The following is a 19,912-nucleotide window of genomic DNA, read 5'->3' on the forward strand; positions in this document are numbered from 1 at the left end:
GGCAAATGATGCAGTGGAAAGATGAAAGGCACTCTCCCCACCTCTCAGTACACACACACACACACACACACACACACACACACACACACACTGAAGGAATGAGAATAAATTTTAACCACACACTACAACTCAAACATACTCGGACAAAACAAATTCACCCACATCTCCCAAGGGACTCTTCCTTACTTTCTGCAACAACGTGACTCTTTAGAGAAGTCAGTTAATGAGGTCTGAGGGACAAGCTGTCACCTGAATGTCTCAAATTGCCTTTTTATTGATACACGAAGAGACTTGTGAGTAATTCCGACTCCACTCGAGCGTGGTATCATGTCACTCCGATTGTTCTAGGAAATGAGTACCATCTTGTTTTGGACTCTGCCTTCAGAACATAAAGGCTCAGTGATCAGTGTGTTCAATTTTGTTCGGCTTATTGAAATGAAAGGCGTCTGAGAATTCGTGCAGGCCCTCACACAAGACACTTCAGAATATGATCCTGCTCCGCGCCGATTAGCAGACAATGAATGCAGTCAAGGCCCACAGACGAGGTGAAAATGGAAAGCTTCAAACTCGTTTTGTGCTTTATCAAGGGGCATCACCCAAGTACCCCAGGCGGTAGACTCGGCCCATAAAACAGGTCCTTTCATTTCAGAAAAAGGCACTTCAGGTCCAGGATGGTCAAATAAAACCTTTCAATGCTGCCCACAGCCTTTATCCCCTTACTGACTTATCGCGCCACTCTGTTCAGCCTGAATTACATTTAAAATCTGTTTCTTAGAGCACATTTGCAATCCTACCCCTCTCAGCAATTCTAGGTCTTGGGTTGTTCTGTGCACTCTGTGATTCTGCGGTTTGATTCAGAGGTAAATGTGGACCCAGCAATTGCACTGGGATGAGGTGAGAGACACTTCCTCCCAAGTCTCCCCTCATGAATGGAAATGAAGTGCTGATTTTCTCTCATCCTCACAGAATCACACGTTTAAAAATGCAAACACCTTCACCCACAGACTGATGGCTTATTACCTTGTAAGGAGTTACGCCTTAAGAAAATGATGATGGAGTTAATGGTTTTCATACAAAAGATTAATGAATTTATAAATGCAAAAGACTGTTGTGCTTGGGATCATCTGGACCTTTCTAAAACAATTTTGCATCGAGAAAATATTCCAAATGCTGTGAAGGCCAGCCTTTTGGGGTAAAACACCAAGTGACATGCTGTATAGTGGAGTCAGTTAAGAGAGTCACAGTTCACTTTTGTTAAACCAAAACAGATCCATCTTAACCACTCACTTTCTACCCCATATTTCAACTCAAATGATGTCTTTCTTCTTCCAAAAATTGGGCCTATCTTCAAAGGAGGAAGAGTTGGAATTATGGAAAATATTTAAAAGTTTGCTAAAGAGATGTCTATGATAGTGAGTGATTGATACAATAAGTATACGACTTGCACTACTCTTTTTGTGAAAATCTCTGGTTATTTTAAAGGTCATTTGGCACATATATTATAGATTTCACCTAAGAAGAACATGCTTTTTTTTGCATGTGCCTCTCCGGGAAAAATAACTGGCCTATAAAGTTATTTATATGCCGATAAAGGTAGGAAAACTGTAGCCTGCACATCTTCGAAGAATTCACTGGTATAGCCATTTAGGTAAGTGGTGATCAAACTTTAAAGCTCTTAAGAGCCATCTGCGAAGCTGGTTAAAATGCAGTTTCCTGAGACTGTTCCTAGAGAGTCCGATTCTACAGGTCTTGGGTAGGGCCAGGCCGCTGAGATTTAACAAGCCTCCTCTGAAACAGATCAGTTCATGGACCGCACAGCTTATTAAAACTTCTGTTTGAATTCACTGCACAGGGTGACTTGTTCTGTTTTTCTCCAGCTTTGACCAGATGGTTGCTTTAGTGGACACTAAGGAATTAGGTCACCTGTTTCTAGTGGCTAGGGCACTGAAGGCCATACCACCTGTGCATTTGATCAGGTTCCAGTTGGGGGAGAGTGTGTTTGCAATTTAGTCAATCCGCGTACAGGCAGAAATATTTGGTACAATCCTCTCCTGACTCTGCCCCCTTCATCTCCTCTTCCTCATGGAGAAGGGCTTTGCCCCCAGGTCATCTGGAGGTCTTTACTCACTTTGTGCCCTGCACACACAGATGGTGATGAGCGACCTGCCTTCCCTCTTCCATCTGACAGCCTGGATGCAAGGAGGCCTGTAGTCCTCTGCCCCTCAAAATGCACTCGGGCTCTAGGCAGGGTTCTCAACCTTGGCTGGACATTGGAGAAACACCTGGGAGCTTTCACAGATACTGAATACCGCGTCTTGTCTCCAGAGATTCTGACTTCATTGGTGCAACAAGGGGCCTGGTATTGGGATCTTTCAGTGGTTCCAATGCAGCTAAGGTTGAGGATTGCTCTCTAGTAAGGGTCAGTGACTTTTTTCTCTAAGGGGCCAGAGAGTGAGTATTTTAGGCTTGGTGAGACATATAGTCTCTATTGTAGCTACTCAACTCTGCTGTAGTAGCTCACCATAAATAAACAAATGGGCGTGATTGTATTCTTAGGGACACTGCAATTTGAGTTCCATATAATTTTCACACATTGCAAAATGTTCTTTTGATTTTTCCCCCAACCATTTAAAAACACCAATACCATTCTTGGCTCTCAGGCCATCCAAAATCAGGTGGCAGGCTGCACTTGGCCTCCAAGCCCTGCTTTGCTGACCACCCTGCTTGAGAGCAAATCAGAAACGAATTTAAGAGGCTTTGGGGTTACGATCGGCTATCAGCTTAGGCATGGCACAAAACCTCTTAATCTTTACAGACAAAGATTGCATATGCCTATTGTGGACATGGTTTTGTTTAGTTCCTTGGTACATGAAGTTGTGTTTTACAAGAAATGGGTTTTTACTGTATGAGTGTAAAGATTATGAGACTTCTTATACAAACTGTTAATTATCATTTCCAATTCTTTCCTTTGTCGCTTCTACCAGGGCTCAGTGGAGGGAGAGAAAGGAGCAAGTGCAGTTCTATTTCTTTGTTGTTTTAATCTTAATTAACCTTCAGTAAGCGATACTCTGTGCATGGTGCAGTGCAAAGTGCTTTGGGAGATACAGAAATAATTATAATATTATTTCTTGATTGCTCAGGGGAAAAAGTGAAAAATTATAGTAAACGTCAAAAACAAAATATTGGCAACTTTAATTTATCTCTAACTTCCTGCCCATGAGCATAGAGAGTGAAGAAAGCCTGGTTAAGTGGGCCCTGCAACTGCACAGCCAGAGTTCAAAATTTAGCTCTGTTTTTAGCCATCTGTGTGACCTCGCTCTCTACGCCTTAGTTCCTTAAATATATAGAACAAGAATAATAACAGTGCCTTGGTATATGCTAGGTATTATTACGGCTGTATCCTTATTATGGCTGTCTCCTTGTGAACTGGATCTAATCTGCTTGTTACAATACCTAGTACCCAGAAGAGTGTTTTGTGTATCATAACTGGGATGGTGCAGTTAAAAACGCCATATAATGGGTCAAATTATGTCTATCATTCAAACAGTACTGCATAGTAGAGGTTTCTATAAGGGCAGATGCACATATGGTTTTCTTTAGATATTCCATGACACCTGTGAGTCTACCATGGACCCACTATGCATTCAGTAAATTAATGTTTAGGCATCTCCATGGCATTGCAACAAAGTATGAGCCTTGTCCCCCTATACAACCCAGATTCCCCATCAGGACTAAGTCACTCGTTCCTCAACCTGCTGGGAGTGCTGATCACTAATGCCTTACAGCTGAGTTCTTTCCCCAGAAACTGTCCCCTCCTGCAGGGAGTCTCCTTGCCCATAGATATGCCCCATCCTCAGGGTCAGGGGGCATCCAATGGCTGGCCAATATGGGTGGGGTTCAAAGGCCTGGCACCCTGGCCTCAGTTCTGGACAACTCTGAAGGGCCTGACCAGAACTGTCAATGCAATCTGCAAAGGTCTTTCTTGGGCCTGCATCACAGGTCAGCCTCTCCCTCTGCTCACTCCTGTTTCCCTCACTCCTTCACATGCTGAACTTGAGGACCCTCCCAATACCCTCCTGCACTCAACCACCATCTCAGAAAACTTCCAATCCAGCCTCATACCTGATAATGAGCTAGCGCACATCGGTATATTCACTTAACTAGATTATGTCTTTCCTTTTTAAGAACCTATGTTGAAATAGAGGACGGTGAAAAATATCATTTCAGAGAATTTCTCATAAGTAGCTCAGATGATCTGAATAAAAAACACCCACCATTTTATTGTTCAAGCACACGTGAATATATTCATTTTCTTAGAGTAAAAATGCATCTCTCTCAAGCTACAATTCAATCATGTTTGATTAAAGGAACCAGAGCTGTACACTTCTTGTTAGATATTTCTCAGTTTTCCTAGGGGGAATACCCACAGGCGATGAAACAAATCTGCCTTACAGGTAGAGAGATGCAACAATCAATCCGATCATTTATTTTGGCCACTAAGCTCACTTTTTACCAGAGCGATTATCAGGCTGAAGTTAGTTTTTAATGAACTAATTAAATGCCTTCTGTCTACCTCACTGTTCCCAAAGAGAACTGCCTCATTAATTTTTCTGGCTATTTAGGGTGTAGCAGAATTTTAAAAACAGCTGCTCTAGCATTCCCAGGCTTTCCCCTTTTCAGTTCTTAAAACACACATGCACACATACACACTCAGACACACAAATGCTTTTTGTGATTTTCTGGGGAACTGCCTGCTCAAAAATAAGGTGTACCCATTTAATCCATGTTCATGTTCCAACTGGGCCCTTATTTTGAAATCATTGGATAGGCTTCCGTTATACCTGTGGCTCTCAAAGTGTGGTCTTGAACCAGCAGTATCAGCTGAGGATTTTTTAGACATGCAAATTCTTTTTTTTTTTTTTTAATTTTTATCCTTCTTTAGTAGAGAAGTTGTGGGCTTACAGAACAATCATGCATAAAATACAGGATTCCCAAACACTACCTCAGCACCAATACCTTGCATTGGTGTGGAACATTTGTTACAATTGATGAAAGCATATGTTTATAATTGTAGTGTTAACTAAAGTCTGCAATTTAACTTAGGGTTCACTGTGTGTGTAGTGTAGTTCCATAGATTTCTTTTTAAGAAATTTTATTCTGTTACAATATATACAATCTAACAATTCCCCTTTTAATTATATACAGATATATTTTTCAGTGCTGTTAATTACCCTCACAATGTTGTGCTACCATCACCACCATTACCCAAACGGTTTTTTTCTCATTCTAAATAAGGGCCTGGTACATTTTAAGCCTTGACTTCCCATTCACTACCCTCACCCCATACCCTGATAAACTAAATTCTAACTCCTGACTCTATGATTTTGCTTATTCAAGTTGTTTCAAATCAGTGAGCTCATGCAATATTTGTCCTTTTGTGTCTGGCTTATTTGACTCAACATGGTGTCTTCAAGGTCCATCCATGTTGTTGCATGTATCAGGACTTCATTCCTTTGTGTGTATGTGTGTGTTTTATTTATCCACTTGTCAGTTGATGGACACTTGAGTTGCTTCCATCTTTTGGCAATTGTGTGAATAATGCTGCTATGGACAATGCTATGAATAAGTTGCAAATATCGATTTGAGTCCCTGCTTTCAGTTCTTTGGGGAATATACCTAGTAGTGAGATTGTTGAAGTTCTATACTTGGCTTTATGAGGAACCGCCACCTGTCTTCCATGGTGACTGCACCATTTACATTGCCATCAGCAATAAGTGAGTGTTCTGATTTCTCTGCATCCTCTCCAGTACTTGTTATTTTTTTTTTAACAGCAGCATTCTAATGGGTATAAAAAGGTATTTCATTGTGGTTTTGCTTTGCATTTTCCTGATGGCTAATGATGTTGAACGTTTTCTTATATGCTTTCTGGTCATTTTTATATCTTCTTTGGAGAAGTCTATTCAAGTCTTTTGCTCATTTTTAAATTGGGTTGTTTGTATTTTTGTTAAGTTGAAGGAGTTCTTTATGTATTCTGGATATTAAACACTTACTGGATATGTGGTTTCCAAATATTTTCTCCCATTGTATAGGTTGTCATTTTACTTTCATGATAAACTCCTTTGAGGTGCAAAAGTTTTAAATTTTGATGAGGTTCCATTTAAGTATTTTTCCTTTTGTTGCTCATGCTTGGAATTTAAATTATAAGAAATCATTGCCTAACACAAGGTCCTGGAGAAGCTTTCCTACATTGCCTTCTAGGAGTTTGATAATTCTAGCTCTTATATCAAAGTCTCTGATCCATTTTGAGCTGGTTTTTGTATATGGTATGAAGTAGGCGTCCTCCTTCTTTTTTTTTTTTTTCTCCCAATTGAATGATCTTTACCCACTTGTCAGCGTGAGGGTTGTTTTTTGAGCTCTCAATTCTATTCTGTTGGCCTATATATCTATCTTGTCATGCAAATTCTTGAATTAAAAACATTCTGTGCTGGGTGGTGCAATGGTGGCTCAGTGGCAGAATTCTCACCTGCCCTGCTGGAGACCCGGGTTCAATTCCTGGAGCCTACCCATGCGGGGGGGGGGGGGGGGAACCATTCTGTGTTTTAATAAGCCCTCAAGGTAGGTCTGTTGCATACTAAGGTTTGGACCCATTGCCTCACGCAATTTTTTTTTCCCTTAGTGGAGATCAGGGACGTTAAAAATATCCTCACCTGCAGATTCACAAACATATTTCTGAAGGCCCTTCCAGAGAGAATCCACAAATGGGAGGCTGGCATCCTGAATGCAGACCAAATTCCATCCTGAAGACTGAACATTTTCTTATTCTGTTACTTCTGTCCTTCAACATTTTCCTAAGATTTACTCCTTAAAATTCTCTCACCAGGGACCTCTGATTGAGGCATGATGCACAGGAGTCAGGTAGACCTGGCTTCCTATTACACCATTTACTAACTTACAAGGTGACCTTGGTAAGTTTCTTGATTTCTCTAAGTCACGGTTTTCTCATGAGTAGACTATAATTGTAATATCTATTTCATAAATGTTAACTTTTGTGACTTGATAATGCTGATGGTAATAGCTATTTAATAATAGTAAACTGCTCTGTAACTGCTTGCTAATGGTAGCAGTGGAAAACTATGTCTGATTCTCTCTACTAGAAAGAGGTTCACATAGTTTTATGTAGATTGAGAAATTCTGCTGTTCATACTAACCAACTCCTTGGATCTCAAGGCTCTATGAACCCAACTAAGCATCTCTGGCTAATTCATTTTTATTCCTTTATTCAACAATATATATGACAGCCCCCATGTACCAAACACTCTCTCAAAGAAAATGACTAAAAGTTCCTCATTCTGGAATTGCATCTGGTTCAGGATGTCAGATCTTGTTTGTGGATAATTTACTTCTTTTTGCTGCTCTCTGACTACCAATAATAACCATGGACCATTCAAGACCTCCAGAATCATCTCAAGATCTATGGTTTAGGCCTGAGAAGCCCTGAAACCTCTATTTATTGATCCAACTATGTCTCAGGTTCTTTGGCTCTGAAACTTGCCAGCCTTCTGAACTAATTCAAGGGAAAGTCTTAAAGCCCAAAGGTGGTAGACATGGAGACCTACTGATGGCTCTATTGAAATAGGACTTCAGTGGATCCAACCTCTTCCAGGCCAGATATACTCTGGGGGACTCAGGAAGCCCTTGTGTAAATGCAGCATTGGTACTTTCAGAAACAATGGTTCAAAAGGTCCACTGCACTTACTTTGTAAAGGATGCAGATGAGGGGCTGGCCACTTTCCTGTCACAATCAAAATGAGAAATCCAGTCTTTTCCTCCTGGAGAACATGTGCACAACATCTAATTGAGAACCTTGGGAGATGATAAACTTCTAAAGGAAGCCAAGCAGGTGCCACAGAAAGGAGTTACTAGAATGCATTCTCATCAGGCCCTGAGTAGTAAGGAAGGCCTAGGAAGAAATCACTGAAGAAATCTATTCCACTCAACAAAGTGAAAAATACTGGAGTTTCCCCACATGTATATGCTCTACCACTTGGGCTTTTTAAGTTCTAAATTAAATTTTTTTTTCTGCAAACACTTGATGCCATTGACTATCCTGCACACTCAGACATGGGCAGATGTCTAACATTCTTGTTTAGGTTAGTGAATGTGCATATATCACCTGTTTGTGTGTGTGTGTCTGTGTGTGTGTGATAGTATCTGTACATCTGTAAGTGTCTATAGATTCATATGGATAAATAAGCAGGTCCTGCTTTTAGTTACAATTTTAGAAACCACTTCTTAAAGTGGCTCATATTTTCCATGGAAAAGATGCTATAATTGGGAGTTTCATTCCTGACCTCCTGGGCAAAGAAAATATAGATACTGTGGACAGCCCATCATGAAAGGAAAAATATGACCATTTTATAAGCCTCTATAAATATCTAAAATAGTGTCCTAAGTCCTACAAAAGGGACATAATTATATTGAATACGGTACATATATATAGTCTTAAAATATCTTGAAATGTTCAACCAGGACATAAAAATACTGCTGTATCAAAATATATTCTAAAATTAAAACACTAGCTATAATAACATTAAACATTTGATTAATAATCTTGCAAACTTTCTTAGATTATCATGGAACATTTGGGGCTAATTTAAACTGTCCCCATCTCTCTTTAAAAAAACAAAAAACAAGGAAATATCATCTAGTGTCTTCTTTTCCCTTTGTAATGGAAATCAATTTTTCACTGCCTCTACCACCTCCTTTCTATAAAAGTCATTCCCTTTCTACCCTTGTCTTCTTCTTTTTCCTTCCATCACTCTCCTTCCCGATAAACGATTAACACGGGAACTACCATACTGCCACAATGCAACTTTGACCTGACCAAAGATGATTGCTCCAGAGGCAGGTCCCAACCCCAGTTCTTCCTGGGAATTTGGCATTTGGTGCTGAGAACCCGAGATAGAGGCTTCTCTGCTCTCCTGCTGCCGAGGCCTTGGGAGTGGCCCTGATCCCTTTCTTTTTTTTTTTAACATGGGCAGGCACCAGGAATCGAACCCGGGTCCTCGGGCATGGCAGGCAAGCATTCTTACCTGCTGAGCCACCGTGGCCTGCCCACTATGATCCCTTTCTTTCTTGTTGGCTTGATTGTTCACTCCTCCTCAAGTTCCATGAGACCCCAAAATCCTTCCAAAGAACTCCCCTTTTTGCTAAAGCTGGGCAGAGTTAGTCTTTGTTATTTAAAGCCAAATAGACTCTTTTTTTTTTAATTTTTTTTTTTTTACATGGGTAGGAATCGAACCCGGGTCCTCCGGCATGGCAGGCAAGCATTCTTGCCTGCTGAGCCACCGTGGCCCACCCCCAAATGGACTCTTAATAAATATCCTCTGGCTAGTAGATGCACTTAAAATTACTTCTCCCACTTTAAAGCTCATGTAGAAGTAATTACTGCTCATACTTCATGACCTTGAAAATGTGCATAATAAATGACAAAAAGTGCATTACCAATTAATATGAACCTTATTATCCCACTTTGGTTTGGAAACACAGGAATAGAAAAATCATATACCAAAACTGTTACTACTGGTTTTCTCCAGTGATTTGTCTATTTTTCCTTCTACTTTGCCTACTTTCCCATTTCCACCATAAGACAGATTTACATTTTTTTATCAGCATAGAAATTTATTTGAATTCAAAATAAATGTGGCTTTATTTAGAATAATATAATAGTCATCTAAAGTAAGCATAATCATCGGCTCTGGGACAGGTCTAAAGACATCATTCTTTCGAAGTTCCAGAATATGTAGTAAAAATGTACAAGGAAGCAAAAATATAAAAAGCAAGTTTGTTGAGCTTTGGGAATTGTAACAAGAGGAACACACTAAGATACTGTAAATGAGTCCAAATAATCACATAGTAACATGCTTCTTTGCTTTATCTACTCTCTGGAAAATAAGTCAGCAACCCCAGTAATGTAAGACCATCACCACTTTGTTAGTAGGACAAGCTTCTTGAGGGTTGCAGCGAGTAATCCTTACTCTAATTTCTCTCCTCACATCAATTTCTTTTCTTTCATTTAACATGGGGTTCATCTTGTTGAAAAAAACATTTGGCTTTATTTGTAAAGTGGAATAAGTAATATCCTGATTGAGGTATTATTCAATGATTTAGTTGAATATGCTTTGAAAGGTCAATCAGCTGATTAGTGGCTTACAGGGGAAAAAAATTCAGTTAACATGTGTTTGCTAAATGTACTGAGAGAATAAGCAGCTAAAAATGGGGGAAAAAAAATCCTCGGCTTTACTGTGACCATGGCAATCAAAAGCAGCCTGGTGACCTTAGATTAAACCCATTTTCTTGTGGAGTGAATAAGGAGGCTCCAGGATATGAGTTTGGTTTCCAGCAGGGTCCACAGATGAAGGACAAACTCAGAAGATCTCTCTTGTCATAGAAACTGGAACACAGATGGAAAGTCTTTCTTTGAGCAGCTTTTTGACACATTGCCCTGTCCATCTGGTAGGACAGACTGCCTAGAAGGACTGGGCTGTTTGTGTTGGTAGCAGAGTCTTGTGCTAATTCAGATACTTGGCCATGAAAGTTATTCCAAATCCACCCTGATAATTCTAAATCGAGGGAACTCCATCCATCACCCTGGGTACAGGCTTCTAAGTGTCATTTAACCAACACCAACCTGAGCTCATATTTAGGATTTTAGTCAATAGTTTTGGGTCAAGCCCTTGCCTGATTCCAACATTCATAGCTTCAGCAGTTCCAATCACACTAATAGCTAACTGTATGTTGTTGCAGATCTTTGCAACCTGCCCAGCTCCAACACCTCCACAATACGCCACGTTGGAGCCTGTGCACCCTAGCAACTGTTGGGCAGCAGAAAATTCTTCTTCACCTCCTCCCACCACAGATGTGAGGTTCCTGGGCTGAGCAGCTCCCACACCACCAGAAACAGGGGTAGCCATGAAAACTCCTCCCATTTTCTCAACTTCTTTGGCCAACTCTTCTGAAACTGTGGAATTGATAGTATTGGAATCTATTAATAATGAGCCTTTTGTCCCTTTCTTTAGAATTCCATTTGCTCCAGAATAAGCTTCAATTGCATTAATACTTGTGGGCAGTATTGCAATAATTTTGTCAGTGTTTTTTTCAGCTCCATCTGCTGAGGAAGACACTACCTGTTCACCTCGCTCTTGAAACTCTTTGCATGCATCAGGGGAACACACATCACAAATAATGAGCAGGTAGCCATGTTTCATGAGATTTTTTGCCATTGGATTCCCCATAGTGCCCAGTCCAATGAAATCAATTGGAGTCTTAGATGCCACTGACCTAGAATACACCATTGCAAGGCCGGGTAAAGTAAGCCCCTGCTGGTGGCTCCATTACCAGAAGCTTGAAGCTGCTTTTTGGAGCCATAAGGAGGCCGTCATGCTTGATTTACTTTTTATATTAAAAAAGAAAGTGACAAAAGTTAAAGAATTTTAAGAACATAGATGTTGAACAGAGGATTGCCACTCGCAATGACGATCATCATGGTGATGGTTTTGTCTCACTGACAAGTGATTCTTAATGAAGGCTCAGGCCTGCCTTTATTTCCAATCATCTCCTACCATCTTAGTCTAGTAAGGCTACAAGAATAGCTTCTTCATTTCAAACCAAAGCAATGGCACTAGAAAACATTAAGTGCTGTAAGGAAAGGATTTGTAGTGAGAATACATGGGTTGAAGCCCCAGTTAAATATCTGATCACTTCTCTGAGACTCAGGTTTCCTTGTTCTAAAATGGGAAATTATAGTAACCTCTCTCAGGATGATTGTGCCATTCAGAAAGGAACATGGACGCAAAAGCTCTGTGTGATGCTAAAGAAACATCAGCTATTGTTACCCACTCTTTCTCCTCTTTTCCTATTGCAGCCACTCTGCCCCAATGGCTTTTGGTTGGTCTGCCCTCCCAAGATATCAGAAGAGGCCACCAGGTACTCCTTCCCAAATTTGCTCTAGGACCTGCTAAAAACTCAAGCCCTCAAACCTCATTTGCCCTTTTCTAACTGGCCTTGCACCCTTTCCTACAAAATAAGATTAACTTATGCAATAGTGAATACCGCAAAAATGAAACTCATCTAATAACTTTACTTCTTGATCCTTCACCTGTTCATTCAAACAAATATTAACAGTGAAAGGCATTGTGCTAATGACTCTGAGCAAAAAGACACAGCTATCTTTCATATCTACTCTCTCTGTTATCCTGTTAGAACCCTTTCAAAATGACTGGAAATATTTTTTTAATTACAGAATCTTTGACGACCTCTTAAAGAAATTTTGTTGGCTGTTTGACCCCAAATATCTGAAGGTTAACCTTAAATGGGTTGTGTGGAATGGATGGAGCTGCGAAACTTGAAACTAGAAGAAGTGGACTCTGTTTGTGTACACACACACACACACACACACACACACACACAACATCTACACATCTGGGAGGGGCTTCCTGACACCAGTGCACACGTGAAAGGAAATGTTTCCACTTACAGCAGTGCTTGCCCTGCAGATACCAAATCTGAATATTTTGTTTTATTGGAAAGGTTAAAGGGCATGGCCCCTGACCTTGGGACACCAGAACCTACTGGATCTAACGTAACACTCTTCCCTGATCATTGAACAATGAAATGTTTTAACCAACCACTTATGTTCCATCCTAACCAGACTGATAGTTTTTAGTCTTTAGTGTGACCACCATGAATTACAACTTAAAACTCCTTATTTTTTTCTCCTGAGCACACTTCTCAGTAGATTTTGTCACTGGGGAGTGTTCCTGTGCCTGGCAAGGCAATAGACAGTCTTTTATCTGCCATCTGGTGGTCCTTATTTTATTTCTTGATACATACCAAGTGGGGTGCCATCTTAGTCCTAACTCCAAGGTCTGATCACACATCAACACAGAATCCACATCACCATGAGCTTGTGTCCAGTTTTTACACAGAGATTAACACACTTATCCACGCCTATCTGTAACCAATCCTATTCCTATGATCCTTAGGAAATTGAGATACATGGCAGCCTGTTTTCAAACGAACAAACATCTTAATTTAGCCACCTAACATACAGATATTTGACCGCTACAGAATAGTTCTCCTCCTAATGTTCACATTTCTTAGAAACCACAGGCAATATTTTTACCAGGCCCTTCTGTAAATGCTGAGCTGCGTATTGGATCTGCTTTGCATCCGATGGCTGCGAATGCACGCATGCAAAGCACACAGGCGCGCGCGCTCCAGTATGCATTTTTCTCCAAAGAATTGCCTTTAATGCTCTGCTGAAGCCAAAGAATCAAAATTTCAAGAGAGTGAATTAAATTTGCAGAATCACTGCTCAGGAGCAAAACCATTATGAACAGGAAATTAGTCCAATTACAACATCCTCTGAATTATGATCCCTGCTTCCTTGCTGCTTTACCTAGCACCAAATCACCCAAACAGCGTTCTTACTGTCTACAGCAGCAGTTAAAAAAAAAAAAACACTGCTCAGACTCCATGCTCCACCCCACATCACCCATCGAATGGAATGGGGCAAACAGATAAACTATAATATGTAGGCTCTTGTGATCAGCTAGAAGTAAAGAATCTTAAGCCAGGACCCCACAAAGGAGTACTGCTGTATGTCCTCCAACAGCTCCCCATTTTCCTTCCCAGACCTGAGCCGACCATCACCCCAATAAGGCAATCCCCCTTGACTGCTACTGCTTCCTTCCCATCGTCCCCGGAGCCCCGCGTGGGCAGATCCTGTACCGGGCGCCTTGCTCTCAGCCTGGCTGATTTTATTACCAAATATGAGTTACAAATGTAAGGCAATAAGTCCCGGGAGAAGACAGAGTAGTAGAAGGATGACCCGGCCCCCTCCCACAGCAGTGTGCCTGCTCCTCAGGGCCAACTAAGTGCGGTGGGTGGGATGGCAATGAACTCGGTGTCCCCTCTGCAATTTCCTCGGGGCTCACAATGAGAAATTCTGTTGCTCAGGGTTGAGAGCCAAGCCCTGTGGGGGCGTTTACTCTGGTGGGTCCATTCCTTTCCGAGTATCTGAGGCAGGTTCCCACCCAGATGAAGAAGGAGGCACCCTTGGGAGGAGAGGGAAGATTTTTTTTCTCTTTTTCGTATAACGTGGATGCTTATTCCTGGGAGGGAAGTGGGGCTTTAGGGTGTGGTGTTCCGCGTTCTTTTTGTGTGTGAATTTGCTGATTAAGAGCAAATGGGATAGTTTGCTTGTTTCTCTGACTTTGTTTTCGAAATCACGATGAGAATATTTTTACAGGGGAGAGCAAACGGCTACAGCATCTTCAACTTGATGTTCCCTTTCCCCATTCTCAATATTTCCTGCTGATACTTTCCCAGAATACAACTGTGCTAAGAGTGCTGATCTTCCTGGAGAGTTTGTTTCTCTTCGCTATGAAGAAAAGCCGACTCTTTTGCCCTTTTACATGAATACTCAACTGCGAAAAATTGAGGTTTAGTTTTGAATCAGTCAAGGGAATAAATGCCTGGGTGAGAATTTCGGGAGAACAGCAGCAAAAGGATCCCAAGGGGCTCCTTCCAGGCTAAAACTGAAGTCTGGGGGGATTAGGGTCGAGAAGTGTGATGAGAGCTTGTGTAATCCGAGAATCACTGAGAAAGTGAATGGCCTCTTGTCCTTTTCTTTTTCTCTGCTCTTTGAGTTCTTTCTGTGTTCTAGGTCCTCTGAATTCAGCCTTCAAACAGTTCTGAGTCCTTTGAAAGAAAGGTCCCTTACAAAGACAGGAAGAATTCCACTCTTCTTTCTATTTCAAGAGTTGACCCTTTGCTGTATCTTAAATTGTGGTTCTTCCTTTATTATCAGGAATTTCATGCTGCCGTTTCCCTATTTATCTGGAATGAGCCAGCTAGTATAGAGACTATAAATCATTTACCGTGAGTAGACATCAGCTTCCAATTGTTTATAACTGTAGCAGCAATTAGCTACACTAATTTATCTGCGTTTCCACCTGATTTATCTTAGGCTTGATTAATTAACTAATTTATTAGCATTTGTACCAGGTTTATCTCATATTTGATGGTAACTGTCTGGAGATAGCGGCCAAGGTTATAAATGTGGTCACCTGAAATAAATCCTTTTCTTCCTTTTGGAAGCCTCACTGGTCTGGGTTGAAAAATGTTCTTGGCCCAAATGGGACTATGAGATAAATAAATAAACTTCACAAATACATGAAATTTTTAAATAAAAAATTTTGAAACCTAATTCACAGTGAAGTTTCAATGACAGCATTCAAGACAACAGGTAATAAAGCAACTTGAACAGCAGTTGACATTCAGATGTCAAAGATGCTTAGAGGTTGAGAGAAGAAAGGAGAATGAGGGGGAAAAAGGGAAAAACAGAGAGCAGGAAGAAGAGTGAATATTTGGGAAGTAAGTGATAGTGAGCCATTGTCTTATCCTGGTAATATGAGAACAATAAAATAATCTGCTCAAGGGTGGCATTATTTATATGGTTTATTGAATGTGCCAGTCTAATTTCATGATGGGAGGGGGGCTAAAGAAAAGATCTTGGACTCAAACAAAATGTTCCCATCAAGTTGAAGAATGGGAGGGGAATCTATTGTGAATGAACACCTGTGCTTACATCCACTTGTAAAATATCCTACGTGACCTACGGCTTCAAAGAAGAGTTTCAGAGATGACCCTTACTTTCAACATTTTATGAGCTCCTAAAAAAAAAGTGAAAATAATTTTTTGCATACTGAATTTTCTTTGAAATGCCAGCAAGAAATTCACTGCTTAAAGGAAACCACAGATGAATTATTCAATGAAACATTTTCTGTTCAGCAAGTTTAGAATTTTGCTAATTCTTTAAAGTTGGCAAACCTATTCTTTATCTTCTCTTTTGTCTTCCATCTAACTTTCCTTTGTGGGTCTTCTCCTTTTCCTTTCTGGATCAGGGACTTAGATCTGCTTCTAAGTCCAGGTAGCTACAAGACACAGCATGTCAAATTCTACAAATCCCAAGAAGGGAGTTCAGGAAGTGGAGGGGGCAGCCTGGAACATGTGATTCTGAAGCAGTGAGACTGATGTTTGGCCCTGGCTTATGGAAATCAGCCTCACTGCCTGCAAAACATGCATGGAGAAGGTCCTGGGCTGCTGGCGGCTGGAGTCTCCTGCCTTTAGGTTGGACCACTTGACACCACAGGGCATCCTGAACTCTGATCCTCCTTTCTAATTGGGCTCTCCCTCTCTGAGTTGGAACCCACTCAGTGTTTTATGCATCCACCTTCAGGAGAGATGGCGCTTCACGCTCTTACTAAGCTACCTGCCTCGTTGGTGCTGATGCTGTGGACCAGTGATGTTCACAGCCATCCACCTTCAGCCTTGAGCTTGCTTCTCCCATGGCTGAAACCCTCACTTTAAACAGGTCTTAACTCAAATATCAGAGAAGCCTTCCCTGACCATCAAATCTAAAGGAGATCACCAGAACATAATCTGCCCAGAATATAATCTGCCATGCCTGAATCACATACAGATACATCCACAAATGACAATATCCAGTTACCTTGTCAGATACCTTCCCTTGGGGGTGTGCGTTAATCATAAAGTGAGTCCTCGTGGTAGGGACAAAATAGTAGTCAGTCTTTTACTATTTATCAAATGATAGGAAAATATAGGCTTACAAGTTTATGAAGATTGAAAAAATAGGTATAAAGAAAAGATACATGGCTGAGAGGGAGGAGCACCTACTAGTACAGTCTTCTGCAGGCAATCTAACCATATACATCTAAAGCCTTAAAAATGTTCATATGGCTTAACATTTGGCCTAGTGAGTGTTATTCTAGGATTTGTTCTAGGCAAATAATCAAGAGATATAGACAGAATATCCATCACAACATCACAAATAATGAAAAATAAAGAAACATTATGCAGCTATTAAAAATGTTTAAGCATATTTAGCAACAGGGAAATGCTCCAGTTGAGAGAAAAGATTATAAAACAGTATAATATTATTCAGATTTTCCTTAAAAATCATTGTAAGCCCATGCATAGTAAAAGAAATGGAAAGATATTCCAAATGTGTATAGACATTATCTCTGGGTGCAATTATTTTCCATTCTTTTCTGCATTTTACAAATGTTCTAAGTAAAGTTGCAGTATTTTTATAACTGGAAGATATAATTAAATTTAAAAGTCCACCCACTACATCTTTATCCTCTTGCCTTGCTTTATTGTTGTAGTAATAGCAGTTATTACTACCTAAAAGAATATTATATATTTATTTGTTTACTTGTCATGGTCTGTTTCCCCAGCTAGAATGTAAGTTCCATGAAGGCAGAGACTTTATCTTCTTCAATGCTTGATCTTAAATTTGTCAACAGTCTCAGGGACTTAATAGACAATAGATATTTGTATGTAAGAGTGTGAGTCAATGAATGAATGAATGAATGAAGAGAAAATAAGTCATCTTCAGGTAAGGAAGTGTTCTGTTGTTCCCAACCTGAGACACCTGGTATAGACTGTAACCTGCTCGGGATAGAAGAAAGAGCTTTCTCCTGGATAGAGACCATAAGGATGAAATAAAGCCTAAGATAGGTCCAGAGGAGGACAAACAGGATAGGTGTCATCTAGAAACCATGATACTTGAAGGGTAATTGAAGGGATTCAGAATGTGAAAGTGAGAACTTAAAGGGAGATGAAGAGGTCAGTTGTAGCTGTCTCCAAATACTGGAAGTACAGTGAGGTAGAAACATGCATTTATTTACTAAATATCCATTGTACCTTGTCCATGGGACAAGGTCTAAGCTGGTACTGAGAATACAAGAAATAGGATTCAATTTATCTGTGACTCTAGCAGGAAAACCAAAGCTCAGTGAGAAGTTTGGAATGATGGATTGTGATGCATCATAAGGAAAAAAATCTGTATCAGCATTTCCTAAACTGCATTAGGTGGACTCCTAGGGATACATGGGTGTTCATTTGTGTTATATGAAAAAATGGATTCTGGGACCAAATCAGTTTAGAAAATATTGAGATAAAGTTAGAGTCTTGTAAATCACAGAACAGGACTTCACAGAGTCTTTAATACACCATCATATCATGTCACTCTCTGAAATAGCAATATGGTTCCTTTTCCCAAATCTTTTGAACTGCAGGACACTTTTTCCAGGCTCAGAATTCCATGAGATATTATGAGGAAAAGTATTCCTAGCTTCATGAAGATATTCACCTTTGGAATGGGTGGCTCTGAGACACACCTGTCACCACATAAAAGAGATGCCCAAATCTTTATTCTGAATCACCATATCAATCCAGTCCTCTCACCTCATCCCCCATGCTTCCAATTTTCCCAGTTACAAGTCTTGGTACTCTTTTATTCCTGCTTTCCATCTATGCCTTCTACTTGGCCTTAATGAACCGTGTTTCACATTTCTACTTCTGACTTGAGCTCTGCATGTCCCTGATTCTAGCTCTTCCCTAATCTACTTGGGGCTGCCCTGGGAAAGGCTTCTCTGCTTCAACTCTTCCATCCAGCTCACCTTACCTAGAGGCATGAGACCCTGACAAGGAGCGAGCAGTTTCTCATGTCAGAGATGTCATAAGAGGTGAGAACTTGTACTTTCCAGCTCTTATTTTCAGCTATCTCCTTGACAGGTCTAAGGTTCTGTAATGTCCCTGCTCCTAGGCATAATTTTAAGTACTTTAAGTACTGGGAAAATCAGCTGTTTCCCTAACTGGATCATCTTATCAGAGCTCATATGGAACACAGATGCTCTCCCGGTTTCCCCCAGCGGAAGTTGGGAAATCTTACTCAGGATGAGATAAAGCCACTCATCCAAAGCCACTGAGCCATGTTCTGCCTTCCAGCCATATGATTAAAACCCTTACTGACTTTGAAGGCTTGTTTGAGATTTCTGTGGTGAGAAACTATTTTGACTTTAAACTATGGCCCTCAAAGCCCCTCCCATTTTTGTTCTCTTACCTAGTAACTTGAGTTCTCATTCCAAAATCCAGGGACCTCATTGATTGCAGCACTTCAATACAGCCCATGTACTGGAACAAGAAAAGAAAAGTACAAGTAGGAAAAAAAAATAGCATATAGATGTTTCTTAGCCTCATAATGATTTCCTGGAAAACACCTAAATCAGCTTCTAAATCAAATTACATTGGGAAACTCAGCCTAATATTTCCAATCATTAATGGGACACATGTCTTAAGCTTCAGTTTGGTTATAAAATATCTACTGAATCCCAATATCAGGCACGCAAAGGTAACAAGGTTGAACATGAGTTCAGTGGTTCAGAGTCTGAGCTCTGGAGTTCGTCTATGTGAATTTGAATCTTAGCTCTGCTACTTACTATTTTTCGAAGCTTGAACAAGTTACTCGACTTCTCTGCATCTCGGTCTTATCATTGGTAAAATGGGAATAAAAGTAGAATTTCTGTGAGCATTGAACTACTTCACACATACAAAGTGCTTACTAGAAGCGTGCTTGCCGTACTAGTGCTCAGATACTAGAGGATGCAAAAATAAGTGTGAAAGGAATAATAATCTCTGTTCTTGAGGAACATTGCATCTAAGAAAATAAAGCAAGCATATAAGTGCATTAAATACAAGATTTAGTAATATAGGAACTCTACGAGATCATTTATTAAGGGAGTCCAAAAGAGGGGGAAAAAAGTCCTGTACTACGTTAGGGATTAGTACATTTAGCTTGAACACAAACTATTAGAAAAGGAACTGTGACTTCTACAGCTAAAAGATGGTTTCTGTTTAATGTGGCAGCAGTGAGGAGCTATGTAAGGCTGCTGGCAGTAGGTAACATGATCAGCCCTGAGTTCTACGAGGCTTAAATCAGAAGCAATAAGAAGGTGGAGTAATAGTGAGGAGACAAGTTAAA

At 40.4% G+C, this 19,912-nt stretch overlaps 1 protein-coding gene and 1 pseudogene across 1 annotated transcript in view; both read right to left on the reverse strand.

The window, feature by feature from the left end:
* Nucleotides 1-19,912, reverse strand: part of SHC4 (SHC adaptor protein 4) — a 134,421-nt gene that overhangs the window by 74,395 nt on the left and 40,114 nt on the right. The window contains exon 2 of the mRNA XM_077127818.1: nucleotides 18,995-19,065. Within this exon, the coding sequence (XP_076983933.1) occupies nucleotides 18,995-19,065 (71 nt within the window). The remainder of the gene's footprint in view (nucleotides 1-18,994; nucleotides 19,066-19,912) is intronic.
* LOC143656515 (3-hydroxyisobutyrate dehydrogenase, mitochondrial pseudogene) lies at nucleotides 10,343-13,218 on the reverse strand (annotated as a pseudogene).

Source organism: Tamandua tetradactyla, chromosome 14 (assembly GCF_023851605.1).
Source record: "Tamandua tetradactyla isolate mTamTet1 chromosome 14, mTamTet1.pri, whole genome shotgun sequence".
Lineage (NCBI taxonomy): Eukaryota > Metazoa > Chordata > Mammalia > Pilosa > Myrmecophagidae > Tamandua > Tamandua tetradactyla.